The 18,583-nt window shown below is 37.6% G+C and overlaps 1 protein-coding gene, 1 long non-coding RNA gene and 1 other non-coding gene across 8 annotated transcripts in view; 1 reads left to right on the forward strand and 2 right to left on the reverse strand.

Moving 5' to 3' along the window:
- The window catches only part of TBC1D4 (TBC1 domain family member 4), a 157,215-nt gene that overhangs the window by 105,866 nt on the left and 32,766 nt on the right, over window positions 1-18,583 (reverse strand). Inside the window, exon 1 of one of the 6 annotated variants that reach the window (XM_043504596.1) lies at window positions 15,146-15,326. The exons of 4 other annotated variants lie outside the window; for them this stretch is intronic. In XM_043504596.1, the coding sequence (XP_043360531.1) occupies window positions 15,146-15,214 (69 nt within the window). In that variant the 5' untranslated portion in view covers window positions 15,215-15,326. Of the gene's footprint in view, window positions 1-15,145; window positions 15,327-18,583 lie in introns of those variants that run through there. One more of the 6 variants, XM_038387808.2, reaches the window with a different exon arrangement.
- LOC119850278 lies at window positions 1,578-1,682 on the reverse strand. The gene has a single exon (XR_005290803.1). It is a non-coding gene; the product is annotated as a U6 spliceosomal RNA (small nuclear RNA).
- On the forward strand, window positions 13,870-17,235 carry LOC122457965. Its single transcript, XR_006277761.1, has 3 exons — window positions 13,870-15,392; window positions 16,997-17,053; window positions 17,152-17,235. It is a non-coding gene; the product is annotated as an uncharacterized LOC122457965 (long non-coding RNA).

Here is an 18,583-nt window from a genome sequence, read left to right on the forward strand (position 1 = left end):
TTCATGGAGATGGCAAAAAGCAGGCCCCTGATGTAAAGGCATCCTTGCCAAATTTCCAGTCTCTGCTCCACAGCAGGTGGGTGTTAGACCTTCTCTGGCAGCCTTCTCTTTAAGTTTACCACAGCAGCAAGGAGGAGGGAATGTATTTTTCTCCAGCCTCATTCTCAGAAACAGCTAAACTGGTTTGGCTCAAGGTCTCCAAAAATTTTCAGCCTAAGGCATACACCTTGCATTTACAATTTCAGCCCAAGTTTAACAAAGCTATAAGCATCTGAAAACAGGGTCGAATAATAGGAAGTGTCTGGCCACTTTAATAATAACCTAGAATATGGGGATTTTTATGACAATTATTTAGGAAAGCATAATAGTTATTAGCAAACTATTTAATGTAAATATATTACAATGAATTTCAGTGTAAATCATTAGTTCACAAATTACACAAGTTAGTTCACAAGCTCATTTCATGCCAATGCAATTGTCGCAATACAGGCAAAAAAAGTTTTGTTTACAGATTCATAACACAAATCTAACAGTTTCAATATGAACTGATTTTTAGCAATACTAAAATACTATACTTTTTAGTGGTCAGCAAAGGTACCAGACTTACAGCCCTGAAGTCTTACTTCTGGCTGAGCCAGACATATCATAAGTACAGCCTCTGGTGTTGTTATTTCAACACTTCAAGTGCAAACTAGAACCAGAATTGCAGCATCAATTTACTTATCGTTATAATCCGAAGGCTGTTGGGAAGCCTTTCAGCCACTAGCAATGAATGCTGCATTCAAAATCAAGAAACTATAACAAAAAACTACATATTCCATTACCAATCCAGAGGTTCTTCATCCCACAGATCTTTTCCAGAAAAAAAGAGCTCCGATAACCAGTCTATCACTTTTTGGTCCTCAGAATCTCTCTATCTATTTCTACCAAGCTCATCACACGAGTCCTTGAATTTTAGGTGTTCCAATACTAACTCTGCAGAACACCAGGAAAGGTGCTGACCACTGATGATCCACAGACCATAATCTGAGAACCACTCCCTTGAACCTCAGCAGTTCTATTTTACTTTTTCCAAGAGCAAGCTTCAAATGAAGGCCAGTAACATGGCAAGTTTGACTGGCAGCCACTTAATTCCTATGAATGTTATTGGAAAACAAATACTTCTTTGCTTTCTGCATTACACATGATTCACGTTAAGATTACTAAACCACACTGTAACTAAGAGACAGATAAGACTGAAAGGTAAAAATCAAAACAGCAATTTTTTGGATGAATAAGTGTTGAGTGGTAGAGTACTTTTACTGAATTTAAAATAGAATTCGATTAACAATCTAATTGGAAAATTTTGTAAGAAATCTGATTTGCCAGAAGGGCATGTTAGACATAACGAAGGTAGATTTTTCTCTCTCTTTTTTTTTTAAAATATAAAACTATCAGAATGGAGGAGTTTTTAAAGCAAGAGCATGTTATTAAAACAAGAATTTACATTATGCACAGTCAAGTGTGTGAAATGGGAAGATCATAATCTGAAAAGTAGTCGAATATGGCTTAAAAAAAAAAAAGAAAGTAGAAATTCCAATGTTTAGGGCCAAGTTGCACGAATTTATGGGTCATCCTTTTGCAGGGGCCATGTTAAGCTTCTCTGTATCGTTCCAATTTTAGTATACATGCTGCCGAAGCGAGTTGCAAAAGGGATTTCAATCATCATCAGTTGTGGATGCAAAATTGAGGCAATTTGGCCCTTGATTTGTTTTAACAATGTAAAAATACTCAGCTCTAATGAAAGAAGGATCGTGAATTTATCACAATTCAATAAAAAGTGTTGAGAAGCAGATTAAATTAGCTCTCATACTACAACAGGATTTAACCCACTAATAGAAAGTTATTGAATTCTAGCTAGCTAATGTGCAAATCTTCCAATCTTATTATTTAATAAACAAAATATAATCTTAAATTACACACAATATTCCCACAACAAATGACTTGGTTCTTTGACTGACAGAGCCTGCATTCAGCAGGATAATAAATTCATGTATTACATTTCACTGATTTAACACTTTCCTGTACTAGCTCCCAAGAAATGGATTATGTTAAAAGGGGGGAAAAAAGCCAGTTAGTTTTCCCCACCAATAATTTTCTAACTAAATAATAAAAATAATCCTTACCTTAAAGCACTACAGCTTTGCTCTACAGAAAATATATGAGAAAAGTCCACACGACACATTATGTGCAAACAGCCTTAACAGACTTAGAACTACACACAATTCTTTTAACTAGAAAGTGATTTAGACTTTCTGAAAATGTAGTCTTTCAATAAGTATGGATTATGAGAGGAGTCACCAGATGATGATAAAAATGTTCTGAAATCTCTCTTTTTTTTTTTTTTTTTTTAAAAGCATACAAGCAAATTTTCAGTCTTTGAAGAAAACTCTGTGTTGTTCAGTTTTGGGTGCAGTTTCTTTGAGGGAGCTGTGTAAGAAGAAAGGAATTTGCTCTTGGCCTTAATCTCTCTAACAAAAGTCAATTCTTATGGCATTCCCCGATTCTCAAGGAGCAACTCTGTGCTTGCTCAGAGATCCCTGAAAGAGGATTATCTGCATGCTGTTAGTGGCCACCTCTTTTCAAGGACTGGTACACACATTGTGAAATAAGATAAGTTGCACTAAATATTATGCCCAGACTCTTAGTCACTTGTTTCTCTTCCAATATGAAACTAACCTGCAAGGCCTGCTGACACCTGATGCTGCTCAGCAAAACAGCAAGTGTATATATACAGATATATAATGTGTTCAGAAGTATTTCTGCAATTAACTGAACACTTAACAGATACCATTTCAGAAGAAGCTGTATGCAATATTGACATTAGCTGTCACCAGAGAATTACTTGCCAGATTTTGCTCTTGAAAAATGATAAATTGAGGGAACAACTGTCTTGCCGTACTGTGATATATTACTATTGCCTCAGTGATTCACATTCTGACCCAGAGAGCTCTGTAGCACTGCCAACATAAAAAAAAAAAAAAAAAAAACTTGCTCATGAAGTAGTAGTGCTGATCTAGGTATTTGACATCTTGGCTTCAAGTACAAGAGGCTTGATAGCAGAACAGAACAACCTTGCAAGAAAACAAGGATAGTTTAATTTGCCCAGAACAGGAATCAGGAACATTTTTTTTTTGTGGGTAGAGTGCTCATATTCAACGTCTCCTGGCATACTGTAGACTCAATCAAGCAACTTGCTTAACAAAACTTCATATTGGGGGCAGGAAAACTAAACCAGTGCATCAGCCATTCGATGAAGTAATCTTATGTAAAATCCTACAATGATGAGGCATGCATAGTGTCTTCTAAAGCTTGAAAGGAAGTATTTCTCACGTAAGTGTTTGCATAAACAGATTTTGGAACACATTATTAACTCAAAATAAATGCTGAAGTCAGACAAGAGGTCAAGTCAGAAAGCTAAGTCACATATGGTAATGATGCTTGTTATTAACCAGTTCCTAATAAAGAAAAAGCTATATTTTTCCCTGAACTGGGCTATCTTACTAAGGAATCTCATAGTGGTTTAAAGCTTTAATGCAAAAAAGGACGGAAGCATTAATTTTTAAAGTGACCATTAGAGTGGCCCAAAGGCAGAAGAAAAAGTCGCGTACATGGGTCCCAAACCCACACACTGGGTCCTTTACCCTCAGAAGTGCAGGAGGAGTTAACCTGGTTCATCCCAAACAAGGAGTTAACAAGGTTCATCCCCCATGAATTGCTCAGCTGCAAAGCCAGCTGAAGAAACTGAATTGACAGGTCATAAAGAGCCAGACTCAAAGAGACCCCAAAGGTGGCTCTCTGTGTCAGGGGCCTCCAAGCCTGGGAGACAGTTTGAAAAAAAAAAAAAAAAAAAAAAGGGGGGGGGGGGAATGGAATGGGGAGTCACTCAGGAGTAGAGCCTCCTCCTGGCAACAGAACAGAGATTATGCCCACCCCGAAAAAAACCAAAACAAAACAAAAAAACAAACCAATCTCAAACAAGTCCACCACACAGGTGATTCCCATTAAACAGAGATTTCTCACATATAAAAGAAAAATATATACCTATTTACTGAATGACTGCCATTGTAAACTAAAGAAAATCCATAACATTTGAAAGTTATTTTGTCATGTGTTTCCCCAAAGTTACTCCCTTGCATCTGGAAGAGAAGACTGCTCCTTGAGAGATGCATCTCTGCTGTATATACACATTGGAAGCTAACACTGCATCCAAATAATGTGCAAAGGAAAAAAACCAAACATCAGACACCAGTTTGCAATCCATCAAACCACTTGCTTTGACAAAAAAATTCCTGGCCAACTGCCAAGCCACTGTCAACTCCCCCCCCCCCATTTATTTTTTTAAATACAATTCAAAATAACTATTTTAGCTCCTACTGTTTGTCCTCTGCTCACCATGGTGAAGGGCTGTTTTTCTTGCTGTGCTATGAATCATGAGATCTACACTTATGCCCAGAGCAGTATTTGACTCTGAAACTAATTCAGTTTTCAGCATGAAATTAACTAGATTCTGTTGGATCCTGGATAGAGAGGGCCCATGAGCCTCATTGAGTGGGAAGAAGGACAGGAGACACTGGATGTGGTTTAAGTAGGCCGCAACTTTAACATTCTGCAACTTTCTCATCTCCTTTCTTGTTCTCTAGAGGACGTTTGCCAATGAAACTTTGTTCACATAATTGAACTCAGACTTTTTTGTACATTTCAGAAAAAAAACCTAAACCAGATCTAAACAACTCAAAGCTGCAGTGACCAGCAATATATGTTACTATTCTCTATTCTATACGCTTGTATTGAAATGCTGTAACAGTGCAGTTTAATATTTTATCAGCATGGAGATTCATTCACTTTGTCTTACTGCACTTTTATATTTAAAGTTTAGAGTTAATAAATGCTAATATACAGTACAGAATATATTTTCTTAACTTTATATTTTCACAGTTTTATTATGGTGATAATAGGAAAGGCAGCTATTGCATGGTCATCAGTTTTGTGCAAAGATTCTGATTATTCCGTCATTATGAATATGATTTTGCTTCATGTCCCAAGTTTACCTGTCCATCCTTGTTTGACAATCACTGTTTATACACTCATACTTTGCTCATTTTAATATTTTTGAGTACTCATCAAGATGGCAATCATTCTTTGCATCAAAGTAACACTACAGTCTACAGATAGAAAGTTTGTTTTATTTATCTTCAGTAGTTTTACTTGCTCAGGAATGTCACTCTTTAGAGAGATTAGGCCCAGGGCGGGGGGAGATAAAATGGGGAGCACAACAGGCATATAGGAAGATACTAGAAACATGTTTCAGCTATTTTAACTCTGCAGTCTAGTGAATTAGGGAAGACAGATAGGCAGTGTGGTACAATGGATAGGACACCCGATGAACTCATGACACCTGGGTTCTATTCTGGAGTTTGCCACTGTTGTGAGATCTTGGACAAGTCACTACATCTCTTTGTGCCGCAGCTGCTCCTTTCACCAACGTGCCAGCAACATGCCCCTCTGCCATGTACACTGGGCAAACTGGACAGTCTCTACGCAGAAGAATAAGTGGACACAAACTGACATCAGGAATCATAACATTCAAAAACTGGTAGGAGAACACTTCAACCTCTCTGGCCACTCAGTAAAAGATTTAAGGGTGGCAATTTTGCAACAGAAAAGCTTCAAAAACAGACTCCAACAAGAAACTGCTGAGCTTGAATTAATATGCAAACTAGCTACCATTAACTTGGGTTTGAATAGAGACTGGGAGTGGCTGGGTCATTACACATATTGAAGCTATTTCCCCATGTTAAGTATCCTCACACCTTCTTGTTAACTGTCTAAATGGGCCATCTTGATTACAACAAAAGTTTTTCTCTCCTGCCGATAATAGCTCATCTTAATTAAATTAGCCTTTTACAGTTTGTATGGCAACTTCCACCTTCTCTGTATGTGTGTATATATAATACACATATCTTCTTACTATATGTTCCACTCTATGCATCCAATGATGTGGGCTGTAGCCCACGAAAGCTTATGCTCTAATAAATTTGTTAGTCTCTAAGGTGCCAGAAGTATTCCTGTTCTTTCTATTTAGATCGTAAGCTCTTCAAGACAGGAGCCATCTCTATGTGGTTGTACAGTACCAAGCACAGTGAGACCATAACCTCATGCATCTAGGCCCTGCTGCAGTAATATTAATAATAAATGAAATATCAAATAAGAATGTACTGTGTCAACTTTTAAAAAAAAAAGATAAAACAATACACTGAAGCACACAGTTAAGCACAAAAACGTGCGACTCACAATAGAAAGTTTTGAATGTGTAACTAATATATAGCTATCTGTAGAAGTTAAAATGCAGCATTTTTCAGGAAGAAATTTAGCACTGTTGACTGTATTTGGATTATTATAGGTCAAAACCTTTTAATTTGATTAAATCATTTACAAATTATTAAGATACATGTTACTTCAGGCTAAAGGAAATTAAGTTAAATAAATTTAATGTGTTCATTTGCATGTAAATATCTGGAATTTCATAGCAGTGCTGTTTAGACTTTGGAAGACAAACAAAAGGCTGAGTGCTGTACTTCCGACATGGACACATTGTTTTCCTGTATGCTGTGGAAACAAGGAGATGGAAAGTAGGTAGCATGAAGGCTAAAAATAGAAACAGCATTTTAAGACTAATTCTGATCTGAAATACTGCCTCTAGTCAGGCAGGAGGCAATGCCTCAGGAGGAGCCAACTCAAAGACACTGAAGTGATAGGAATGGACGGAAGGAAAATGGGGAGTAAGATACTTTCATATTGCATCAGTCTAAAGTTTTGTTACTGACCTCCCCAAACACAAAACAGCTCCCAACACTTCAGTTTTTCATGTGACATTTATTTTTCCTTTTCCTCGTCCTCCCCCGGTTTTTCATTCCAAGTCACTTGTAGAACCAGCTGCCAACTATATGCTTTGCTACTTTTGTGAATCTTAGCAGCCTTTAACAATTCCTTTCCTGGACTCTCGTTTACATTATTTTACTAAGTGGGCCTAAAGTTTCTTCATTTCAAAACATAAAACATTGGAGGAAAGAGAGTCACTTCACTTGAGGGATGTAACACAGTTCAGGATACCTTGCTCTTAGGGGTCACACTGATTGGCACACTAAAATAGTCAGATTAGAGACAGAGCCATGTTCACAAGATCTGTGCAGTGTTCGACAGGTAGTCTGACCTCTAGACTGCCTGGGTTATGTGCAGGCTCCTTCAGGCTCACTGTGGCCAAATTCAGAGAGGATATAAAATGATGGTGTAAATCAGTGTAAGGTATGGAAAGATTGTAGCAGGAAAAGAAAAGTAAACAAGAAATGGCAAAGAAGGGAGAATATGCATTAATTTTAACATTTTCCTGCTACAACTCCACCCTCTGCATGTAACTTACACCAACATGTAATTTACACTACTATTTAAATCATTGAACTTCAGTTTGGATTCTATGCCCTGCCTCTAGATAGAGGGCCAAAAAAATTAAGGCCCTGAGTGCAGCTGGGGAGATTTTCAGAGGTTGATGAGGTAATCTACAGCAGGCTATTGAAATACTGAATAGCAGAAAGTCAGACTCATTTTGCAAAACACAGAGAGAGTACTAAAAAATTCATCTATCATTAAGGAGTCTCATTTTTTCAAAAAAACAAAACAAAAATGACTATTTCTTCAGAAGAAAAAGAAGAAACCTATATGAAGTCTTCAACTGCCCAGAATTAATATTTCTTCTTATTTGTTGCACTCCTGCTAATCAGGGATATATGAATCTGTCCATCTGGAGACATTAAAAATGTATTGTGTGGGACCTGATAGACCATCTGGTACAGACATGACCAAAGCAAAGTGTTTTGTCTTGCCACAGCACAATCACACATTTGCCGTAATTGCAAGATTACCTCTTTGCAGAACTAGAGCTCTATTTGTCACTGTCAAAGCCATATGGAACCCCTTGTCAAACATAAAACAATCTTGGAGGAACAAAAATAAAAATAAAACAGAAGAATGGTTAGGTTCATGTGATCTACAATAGCTGTTGCTATTACCATCTAACAATTTTGCTTAATCCATGCCAGGAAAAATCAATTAGATAGCTAAGAACAAAAACAACAAACAAACAAACAACACTAAAAACACTAAAAAAGGAGGGATTCGACTTCAATAAGGGCCAATCCTGTAGTCCTGTCTGAGAGATGGCTACAGGATTGGGCCTATTGGTTCCAGTTTATACACAAAAACAACAAGGAGTCCTTGTGGCACCTTAGTGGCTAACAAATTTATTTGGGCATAAGCTTTCGTGGGCTAAAACCCACTTCATCAGATGCATGGAGTGGAAAATACAGTAGCAGGTAGAAATACAAAGCACATGAACAGATCGGAGTTGCCTTACCAAGTAAGAGGTCAGTCTAACGAGACAAGTCAATTAACAGTAGGATACCAAGGGAGGAAAAATTACTTTTGAAGTAGTAATGAGAGTGGCACATTTCAAACAGTTGACAAGGGGGAAATTAGTACGGTGGAAATTAGGTTTTGTAATGAACCAACCACTCCCAGTCTTTATTGAGGCCTCCTCATCTGATGGGGTCCAGTTTGCAAATTAATTCCAGTTCTGCAGTTTCACGTTGGAGTCTGTTTTTGAAATTTTTTTGTTGAAGAATTGCCACTTTTAGGTCTGTTGAGTAACCAGAGAAACTGAAGTGTTCTCCTACTGGTTTTTTAATGTTATAATTCCTGATGTCAGATTTGTGTCTATTTATTCTTTTGCGTAGAGACTGTCCAGTTTGGCCAATGTACATGGCAGAGGGGCTTTGCTGGCACATATCACTCTCTATATATTTATACACAGTATTAGGTTCCTCATGATTTCAGAGTTAATAGTGAATATACTGTAGCAACAAAGAAGATGAAAATTGTATATCTGATGAAAGTTTGCCAACTTGCATTAATTTTGGTAGCCTATTGAAGATGCATTTTTATGATAAAAGTTTACTGTCATAAAGTACTGCTGGCATTAGAATTTTTTTAATCTTTGTAGGACAGGTCCCGTGGCAGTGAAATCAAACCTCTCACATTTGCATACTATGTTGAATTGAAAAGAACAATGAAATAAGAAATATTTCAATGAGACAGAGGATAATTTAAGTTGTTTTTAAAGCACATAACTTGCCATAACTTATGCAAAATAAAAGCAAGCGCAATTAAACAGAAAAAGACTACTGATTAATGCTAAACACATAATATAGAAGCCTTAAAGCAAAGAATCAGAGGAAAGGTTTAAGTACCAAAGTCTGCCTCCATTACTCATGTGAGTAGTCCTATTGTATTCAATGAGTGAACAAAGGATTTACAATATTCTAAGTTGCTTTTACAGACAATTTTCTGATGAAAGCAAAGCTGGGTATTGGGGTGAATTACTAATGGAACACAATGTAAATCAATGGAGATGCCATTCAGATAACTATGCACTGTGCATATACCTCCCTTAAAAGTATTACATGCAGTATTGTTCATACTCACATATTGGTCCTGCTTTGAGCAGGGGGTTGGACTGGATGACCTCCTGAGGTCCCTTCCAACCCTGATATTTTATGATTCACTCCATTCAGACAAGAACTTGCAAAAGCCTTATGTTTGCATAGTTTTTAACTTTTTAATAGATAAAAAAACCACCTTTCTAAATACAGATTAATTTTCTTTACTCAGGTGTTTGTTAGTTCATGTGGTGGGAAATGGAATTGCTTTGCTGAAAGGACTGAAAAAAGGTTTCTAGATTAGGTATTGTATTACACCATAAGATTAAAAACTATTTTCTGATTTGTTACAACAATATTCTTCATTGGCTCACAAGCAAAAATCCCTATTCTTCTTATAACAGGGCTCCACGAACCACTTTCCACTCTCTCCCCCACCCCCCAAGAAGTGGACACCGTAATCACAATGCTGTCCAAATTAGAGTACTGCTCCTTTCTTCACTGTTACTAAGCAGTATTGCACTGTGCAGCCCTAAAGATACTCAAGTATACTTAAAGGAGACAGAATTCCAGACCTCCAGAACTAAGGATGTAAAGAAAGACTTATCACAAGGTAATGATTTATCACTAGTCCCGATTCTCCTGTGGAAAAACCAACAGGTTCCAAATAGTCAAAAAGCTTCTGGTACTATTAGAAGTGAAGGAGACATCTCTGAGACAGTGACCTTCAAAACATTAGATGAATATGGAAGGGGGGGAGAAGATAATGGAGGAAATGTGTATCTATGTTAGTAAAAAGGATTTGAAAATACTTCATGGGCAAGAGGCTTATGAAAATGAATGTCCTGTTCAATGTAATTAAAAAAAAAAAATTATGGCTGTACTATGCCAATTCCACAAGTTAAACATTAAATTGGATAACTTCTTAATGTCCTTTGCCTGGAATATAAAGTATTAAGAGACTTTATTGATGCAGAGATATTTAATTCTAGACTGAAAGATAAAACCATCACAGGAAAAGAACAGACAATACAGGACATGTGAAAAATGTGGGAGATATATAAAATTTGTACAATTAATACAGATGTGTATCTATGGACTGGGGGGGGGGGGGAGGGGAGTGTCACTGTGTTGTGACTGGCTCTATGGATCCCTATGGGTTAATTCCAGCTGGCACTCTCCCCAGATATCCAAGGACCCTGCAATGACTAATTGAATTGCCTGGCGCTCAAATAGACAATACAATGAATCCACTGTTTGAAAACTACCTGCAACCCCCTCTGGAGAAATTCCAACCAGTCTGATCAGGTTCAGGATCTCTGTTTGAAATCTCAGGAGATCTTCAGGCAAGAACTCATGAACAAAAAAAAAAAAAAAAAAAATGGAAATGGATAAAAAGATAGGCTGTGACCTGAGGAATATGGTCAGACTGTTAGAGATGCTGTGTGTTTCACCCAACTCCAGTGCTGGGGGTGCCTGGGTCAGGTAGGACCAACTTAAACAGACATAGAAGGCTAAGTTTAGGTAAGCCAATATGCATGGAGAGAGAGAGAAAAATCAATGGTACAGCTCACCTCTGAACTGCAGTAGATTGTTGGAGAAAGAGAGCTCAGAGAAGTAGTAAGCAGCTAATAGATTTTTAAAAATGTGGTGGCTGATGTTTAAGACATTACAAGTATTTTCAGTGTTGTGAGGGAACCCCAGGTCTACCCATAAAAATGCTGCTACAATTGTTCATTATGAAAAACAGCCAACCAAGCTGTCCCAGTGAATTACTTTTATAACAGTTTAAAGCATCATCCATTTTCACATCTTGAAATTCAATTTTGTTCCAAGGAGGAATGAATAATCCAGCCCTATAATGTAGGATAGGTTCCTAGTTTTGTCTGTAAATGAACTTTGGAAGTGTGTAGTTCTCAAAGCCTGTGAAGTTGAGCTTTTAAATAATAAAACAGATTATGACTATGTAATTAATTTGTGATCCATAAAATGAAGTCATCAACGTCTGTGTCTTCTTTACTGCCTTCTGTCCAGACAGACAAAACTCTGATGTAGGTCCCCATTATCCACATCTTTATCACTGTAAACTCCTTCCTCTCCAACCTCTTGACACACATCAACTCCCACCAACCCACTCACAACACAGCTGCTGAGATCATGTTCCTTGCCTGTTGCTTTGACTACCTTTCCCCCTCTTTTGGCTGCGCATGCATCAAGTTCACACTTGTCCTTACCTTCAAGCTTCCTCACATTTGTCCACTCTTCTCTTATTGTGTCACACCCCCACTTCCTCTGCTCACCAGCCTCACATTCCCACTTGGCAGCTTATCATAAATGTCTCTTTGTATTCTTCCATGCTACTCTTTATATATGGAATGCCCTCCCTGAACTGATCCATAAATAATTACACTCTGATCCTTCAAATCCCTGCTTAAGATCCACCTCTGCCACAATCCCTGTAAGTAGTCGGCCAGTTATCGATGGAGAGATAGATGGACATACAGAACTACACTTTTATTTAAAATAGCAAATGTTTGATTGTATTGTTCTTCCCCCTCACCCACAACTGGTTCCCTTTTTGTCTATCACTTGCCTTCTTAAGTTGCAAGCTCTCAGGGAAAAGGATCATGTCTCCTTTTGTGTTTGTATAGAACCTAGCATAATGGGGCCCCCGATTTCAACTGTGGCCTCTGACTGCAACTGTAATACAAGTATTAATTATTTAACAGGATCACAGCAGAACTGGTCTCGATTTGCCATTCAAGACAGCACCTGCAACAACTCATGATACAACCCACCAAAGAGACGTCAGGCATGTGCTACCATGTACTAACAGAAAGCCAATGTGTTCTTGGCTTTACACCTTCAACCTCTATGCTGCCCTATGCCTGTGAAATGCCTTGACATGCTTTACAATAATTTAAAAAACAAAACATTTTTAAATGTGTTCAGAAATTTTCCTCTCACATAATAGTTCCTAGGGGAGAGAGAGAACCCAGTAGGCAACGGAAATTGTACCATTCTGAATTAAATAAATAGGAATGTATGACTAATCTTCAATCTCTGTTGGTCCTGGAGACTTATAATAGGTGCTTTGATGAAGGCTTCACACACCATGCTAGTAAACACTTAAGAGTTACTATGGTTCAGCAGAGGACAGCATTTCATTAAATAGTTAGCATTGTTTTAAGGTTTTTCACATTTGGTTCTTAAAGCACAAACACACTCACTATATTTAAAAGTCCAGCTTTAAAAAAAAGACACTGACTATGTGCTCTTGGCATCTGAGATGGCAGCAGACTGATCAGCTTTAGAAACAGAAAGATTTTAGCTGCATTCAATCATTAAAGTTAGCATTGTCTAAACTATCTCAAGGTTTTATTTCCCCCATGAGGTAGGGCCCTAGGAGTCAAGGGAACGTAGTTCTATTCCCAACCCTGACACTGATTCTAGGACTATAGGCAAGCTAATAGAATGAGACTAAGAAATTCAATAGTCTGTAAAAAGGGGATTACATCTGCACACTTTAAGCTCCTCAGACCCTTTGTAACAGTGAATTATTATTTCAAGTGTTATCTGAAAACAAAAGATGAAACATACTAACTTTGTTAGTTGCTGAATTAATACCCTGTTGAACACAGTAAAAAACATTTCAGTGCATTTGTACTCCAAATGTGCTTTTCTTCCCAGATGTTTGTAGACCATTACATAAACACTTCCACAACAAACACTTCCATCTTCATTGCATGCCTCAGCATACACTGTGCTTAAGTCACCTAACAATCACCAGCACTTGAACAAATGAGTTTGTCTGGAGAGGCAGAGACTGAAATCTGGGGGGTGGGCTTGTACACACCCTTTGTTTTCACCCACATACTCTTCCCACACTTACTGCATTTTTGAAGTTACCCCACAGGAGATCCAACAGAAGAGAATTGTTCCTATTCTGCTGGTTTTACTATTATTCCTATGCTGCTGGCTTTGTCTAGATGGGGAAATTGACTGGCAAAGCTATTGCAGCATAAGTCCTCCTATGCACACTCTATTCCAGAATAAGTCACTTTATTCCCAAATAATTACTCCGCTTTGTGAGCGATCACACTGTAATAGTGTCTCCACAGCGGGACATATGGAGAGCTAAGGTCATTCCACAATAGGTATTTAAACCATTTCTCCATCTAAACAAGGTCATAAGGACACAGCAGCAGCCCTAGCAGGCGAACAAACAGGTGATTGAGAAACAGAAATAAAGAGAAAGGTAGAGAAACAAATGGGGATAGGGAAATGATAGAGGAAGGGTAGTCTTGTGACTAAAGCATACAGGTCCAGTGTTCAGAAAATCAGGGTTCTAATTCTTTGTTCAGCCATAAATCTCCTTTAGGACCTTGGGGAAAGATCTTCATGCCTCCATTCCCTCATAGGACTTCTATCCTTCACAGGTGTGTTGCCAGGCTAATATTAATTGTTAAGCACTTTAAGAACTTCGCATAGAATGTGGCATAGAAGTGCTAAAAAGACTGAGGCAGATGAAAGTAGTGGGGAAGATGTCTCACTGTTCTACTGGTAGCTCATAATCATGACTGAGTTTGATTCCTGCTGCTTGCACCAGCAATGGGAGAGGGAGGGCTGTCAGAATTCTGCAGAGGCAGTGTGCATAGCTCTTGAGGTAAAACTATACTTTCAGTTAGCTAGAGGAGTTGCTGAAGGAGTAGCAGAGAGAGGCTCTGAAGGAAACAGCTTCCAGTTTACTCCTCCAAAGGAAAAATCATTGTTATGAAGAAGAAAAAAAGAGAGGAAGAGGGAAAGAGTAACAGATCCTGGCAGCAACCACTACAATGGAAGAGAATTAAAGCATGAATAACAGCTCTCAAACTAACAGGTGGGGGAGAATGCTAAAATGAGAAGAGGCTAAAAATACATATAGAGCAATGGATAAAGGGAAAACTAGACATTCAGAGAGAAAAAATTTAAAAGTAGGCGCTTAGAAAAGTGTATGCAAGTGTCTTGGCTACTAACCTCAGTCATTTAAAAAAAAAAATCAGCTATGCTAAAGTCATACATGGTGAAGGGAAGGGAAAATCCTACTGAATTTAATGACATGAATTGTAAGGAAGCATTCCCCGAATAGTCAGCTATTTTGCACTTCATGGTTTTTATTTAAAACAACATTAAAGGGAAAAAAAAGTAAAGCTTTGAACCTCCAAACCTGGAGAAGTTAAAACTATATCCATGTTTTATTTATTTTGGGGGACTTTGCAGCTAACACTATCAGGCTTTGGATAGGTTTTTGTTGTTAGTAGGAGAGGTGGGTTTTTTTTTTCTCCTGTTTTGAGGAGTGGGGAGGTTGCATCTGTGTAAGAGTAGGAGACAAATCACACTGATTCAAGTGGTGTTATTCTTTGTCAGCTGTAATTGATAAAGGATAAGGTAATTAACAAGAAAAGTTCCAGAGTTAATTTGCCAACAAGCAGAACACTTTATACTAAATACTTGCTCAGCTGAGATGACTACCATAAACTGATACAGATTGGGAGAAAATGTATTATCCCTCATAGCTTTACAGGTATCATACTCAAACATGGGATACCAGAGGAAGTAGATATTTAAAAACTTACTTTAGGGAAAGATCTTCTTCTGTTTCTGGTTATAGACTGAAATATAGCATAAACTTCCATCTTATTCATGAGGATAAATAAATGTAGACAGGGTCCTTTTTAAGGAAATTTACTTTTACAGAGCATGCCCAGTAGGTTCTTCATGGTCTTCTGTGGGAATGCTGGTAGTGGACAGACCCTAAAAGGGGTGGAGCTAGGGTTCTATATATACAGCACCAGGCAGCAAGTCCCACATCACAGTGTAAAGGTAATATGTGAAATAGGAGAAATTGATGCTTTAGTTAAAGGAAGACTTATGAAAAGGGAGATCCTTAGAGTTGTTCAGCTATTAATTTTTTTTCCTGTATGCTGGGTATTTTAACATTTGTTGTATGTAGTTTTCTATAAACTAGAATTAATATCAGAAACAACTGGTCCATCATTCCTTAACCTGACCTACAAGCTCACCACTTAGTGTATTTAGTCTTCATGCTCATGTTACAAAAACACAAAGCTACTGTTGTTTTTGTGGCTTTTACTGAGGTTTCCTTCTTAATGTTTGGATGACTGTAAGTGAGAGAACTGACTCTGCTTCCTCAGATTTTTGTGCAGATGCCATCTAATATCCTGATGCAATAAACTACTTCATACTAATTAGCCCTTAAGTTTACATGAAGTAATTTGCAGTATAAGGGACCACCATTGTCCCTAGAGATGGACTAAAACTAGTGTTAGGTGTGAAAGTCCTAAATCCAAGTCTCTACTCCAAAACTTAAAAATACTAATTCTTACTACCTTTAAGAAAGAGTGTGTCTAAACTCTGAATAATACTTACTCATATATAAGAATTGATGTTCATGCTCTGGTCCTTTATGACTTGTTGGTTTATTTCTCCATATCACTCTAAACTGCCTCCAGCTTCTACAGTCAAGGTTACAAGAACTCAAGTGGCTCAGCTGGTTAGACTGCTCTGAAAAACCCTCTGTTGACAATGAGTTTATTTAACTGTTTTCAGAGTAGCAGCCGTGTTAGTCTGTATTCGCAAAAAGAAAAGGAGTACTTATGGCACCTTAGAGACTAACAAATTTATTTGAGCATAAACTTTTGTGAGCTACAGCTCACTTCATCGGATCCGATGAAGTGAGCTGTAGCTCACAAAAGCTTATGCTCAAATAAATTTGTTAGTCTCTAAGGTGCCACAAGTACTCCTTTTCTTTTAACTGTTTTATTCATGTTATCCAAAACTTTGCTTGGCCTTTTATCTAGTTCCTTATGAGACTTGATTTGTAATATTCCATATATGGTTATGTTAGTTCTCTGCTCTGCTCCGTTTTGGCTGGTCATTGGAGCCCTTTGGCTCTAGACTTTTTAAATCGGGCTCTCTCAAGGGAAGTGCCAGTTTTAAATTTTTGCTTGTATGTGACCCAACTGAAGAATTACTTCCTTAAATGTACTTTTAATCAGTGTTCATTGGTTTGATATGATTTTATTAGTACAGTTAAAACACTCTTTTGTGCCTGTAATAACTGCTCTGTGTAAACTTGAGTGATAATGAAAAAACTCAACAACTTCTAAAAGTTAGAATAACTCTAGTTAGCCTTTTCCCCAAAGGTCACAATGTTGTTTAGACAAACTGATTTAATCCCCATCTTGATACATAAGACCCCAGTCATGCAGTTCGTGGCATGCTCATCTTCACTACCATGAGCGGTCCCAATTATTTCAATAGTCTCTTATCTTGACTTCCATCTCAGGAAATAGGTGGTCACTAATTTATACTTATGTTTGTATTATCATAGTTTAGGTAATAAAAAATGGACACTTTAGGGTTAAAGACAGAACCAGGCCTAAGATTTGATCATTATCTTACAGAAATTTTACATAGAAAAATCTTGATTTGGAAAATTGAACAACTAAGAAACAGGATTGGTAAGGTGGTTTTTGGTTTTTTAGGTAAATTAAGTATGTATAAGCAAACTGTTGAAGTCAGAGTTTTTGAAAAAAATAACAATGTTTTGATTTTTCAGAATTGTTGACCACCACAAACCCCATCAGAGTCAATGGAAACTGGTTCAAGTCTATTTAAAAAAAATAAACCCGTAATATTTTGTTTTCCTAAAAGAGTTTATTCTAACATTAATCAAGAGATGGGAAGATTTTAATCACTTTCAATAAAAAAGGCTGCTACAGTTTTGACACTTCAAATACAAACCCAAGTTTCCATAACCTATAGTAACTCTAAATAAGGATAGTTCTGGCTCTACTCTCATTCAATTTTATACAGCAGTTTCTGAAATGGATTCTCTCAATTTAGAAGGGAAAAAAATCATGTAGCTGTGATGGAAATCAGCTTGATTTCTTCTGGGGAAGGGAGAAAACTTTTTATCATCTTCCATTATTTTTGCTCTACTTAGTTAGTCAGGTTCTTCCAACTACTGATTCACCTTTAGGATCCTGCAATGAGCTTTTAGAGTAGCAGCTGTGTTAGCCATGTTAGCAATTAACTTGTTACCCCCAGAACTTCTCATGCTAAATGGCAAAGGGTGGGTTCACTGTTCTAGAACAGCAACTCCTATCGGCTCATGCACATAATACATTGCTTTCACGGCATTTTTTCCATAAAGAGGGCCATGTAAGATCTTAAATGAAAGCCAAGAGCATGGTGGTCATTAATATCATTGCACAATGTATGTATAGATACTATTTAAGGAGTTGTGGACATGTATGAAAATATATCCTGAGAATCTATATCAAGGTATGAGTCACCAGGAGAGACAGATTTTCTCTCAGGCCAGTAGTGTTTGTCCATGTAGTGAACTGACATGTAAATTAAGCTTTATATTGTTTCACAGTGGGCCTGTCATCACTGATTTGAACTGAATGCCAATAAAGATTCTTTCACGGGGATGTGAAATCAATATGAAAAACAAGCAATGGGGGAGAAGAGACATATCTGGAGGTGCACTTCAAAGGTTTGCTGGACTATAACTGGGGGACAAGACATTTTGGGATCCATTTACTAAGAAAATCCCTTGAAAGGCATGGGTTGTCTATGAATGCTTGGATCCTGGTTTTAACTGAAAACCAGCAGCTCTGTCAAAGAAGACTTGGGAAAAACTCTACTTTATTAAATAGGAAAGGTAACCACTGATAAGTATTGACCCAGGATTGTGTTTTGTTTTATGAGTGTAATCATTTGTTTCCATGTATTAGCCTTTCTCGCTATCTCTTAAATCTAAACCTTTGATGATAGACTTGCAATTGTTTCACTATAAATATATTTGTGCTGTGATGTTATAAAGGTCCTGAGTTGTACCACTCAAGCTGTATACACGGTTCCTTTGGGGACAGCTTACCTGCTAATTTTGTGAGTGTGCAGTGATAGGATACTGCAGGGGGACACTTCAGAGGAGCTCAGGGGCAGGGATGCTCCTAGTGTTAATCTGCGAGAGGATCTTA

Source organism: Dermochelys coriacea, chromosome 1 (genome assembly GCF_009764565.3).
Source record: "Dermochelys coriacea isolate rDerCor1 chromosome 1, rDerCor1.pri.v4, whole genome shotgun sequence".
NCBI lineage: Eukaryota > Metazoa > Chordata > Testudines > Dermochelyidae > Dermochelys > Dermochelys coriacea.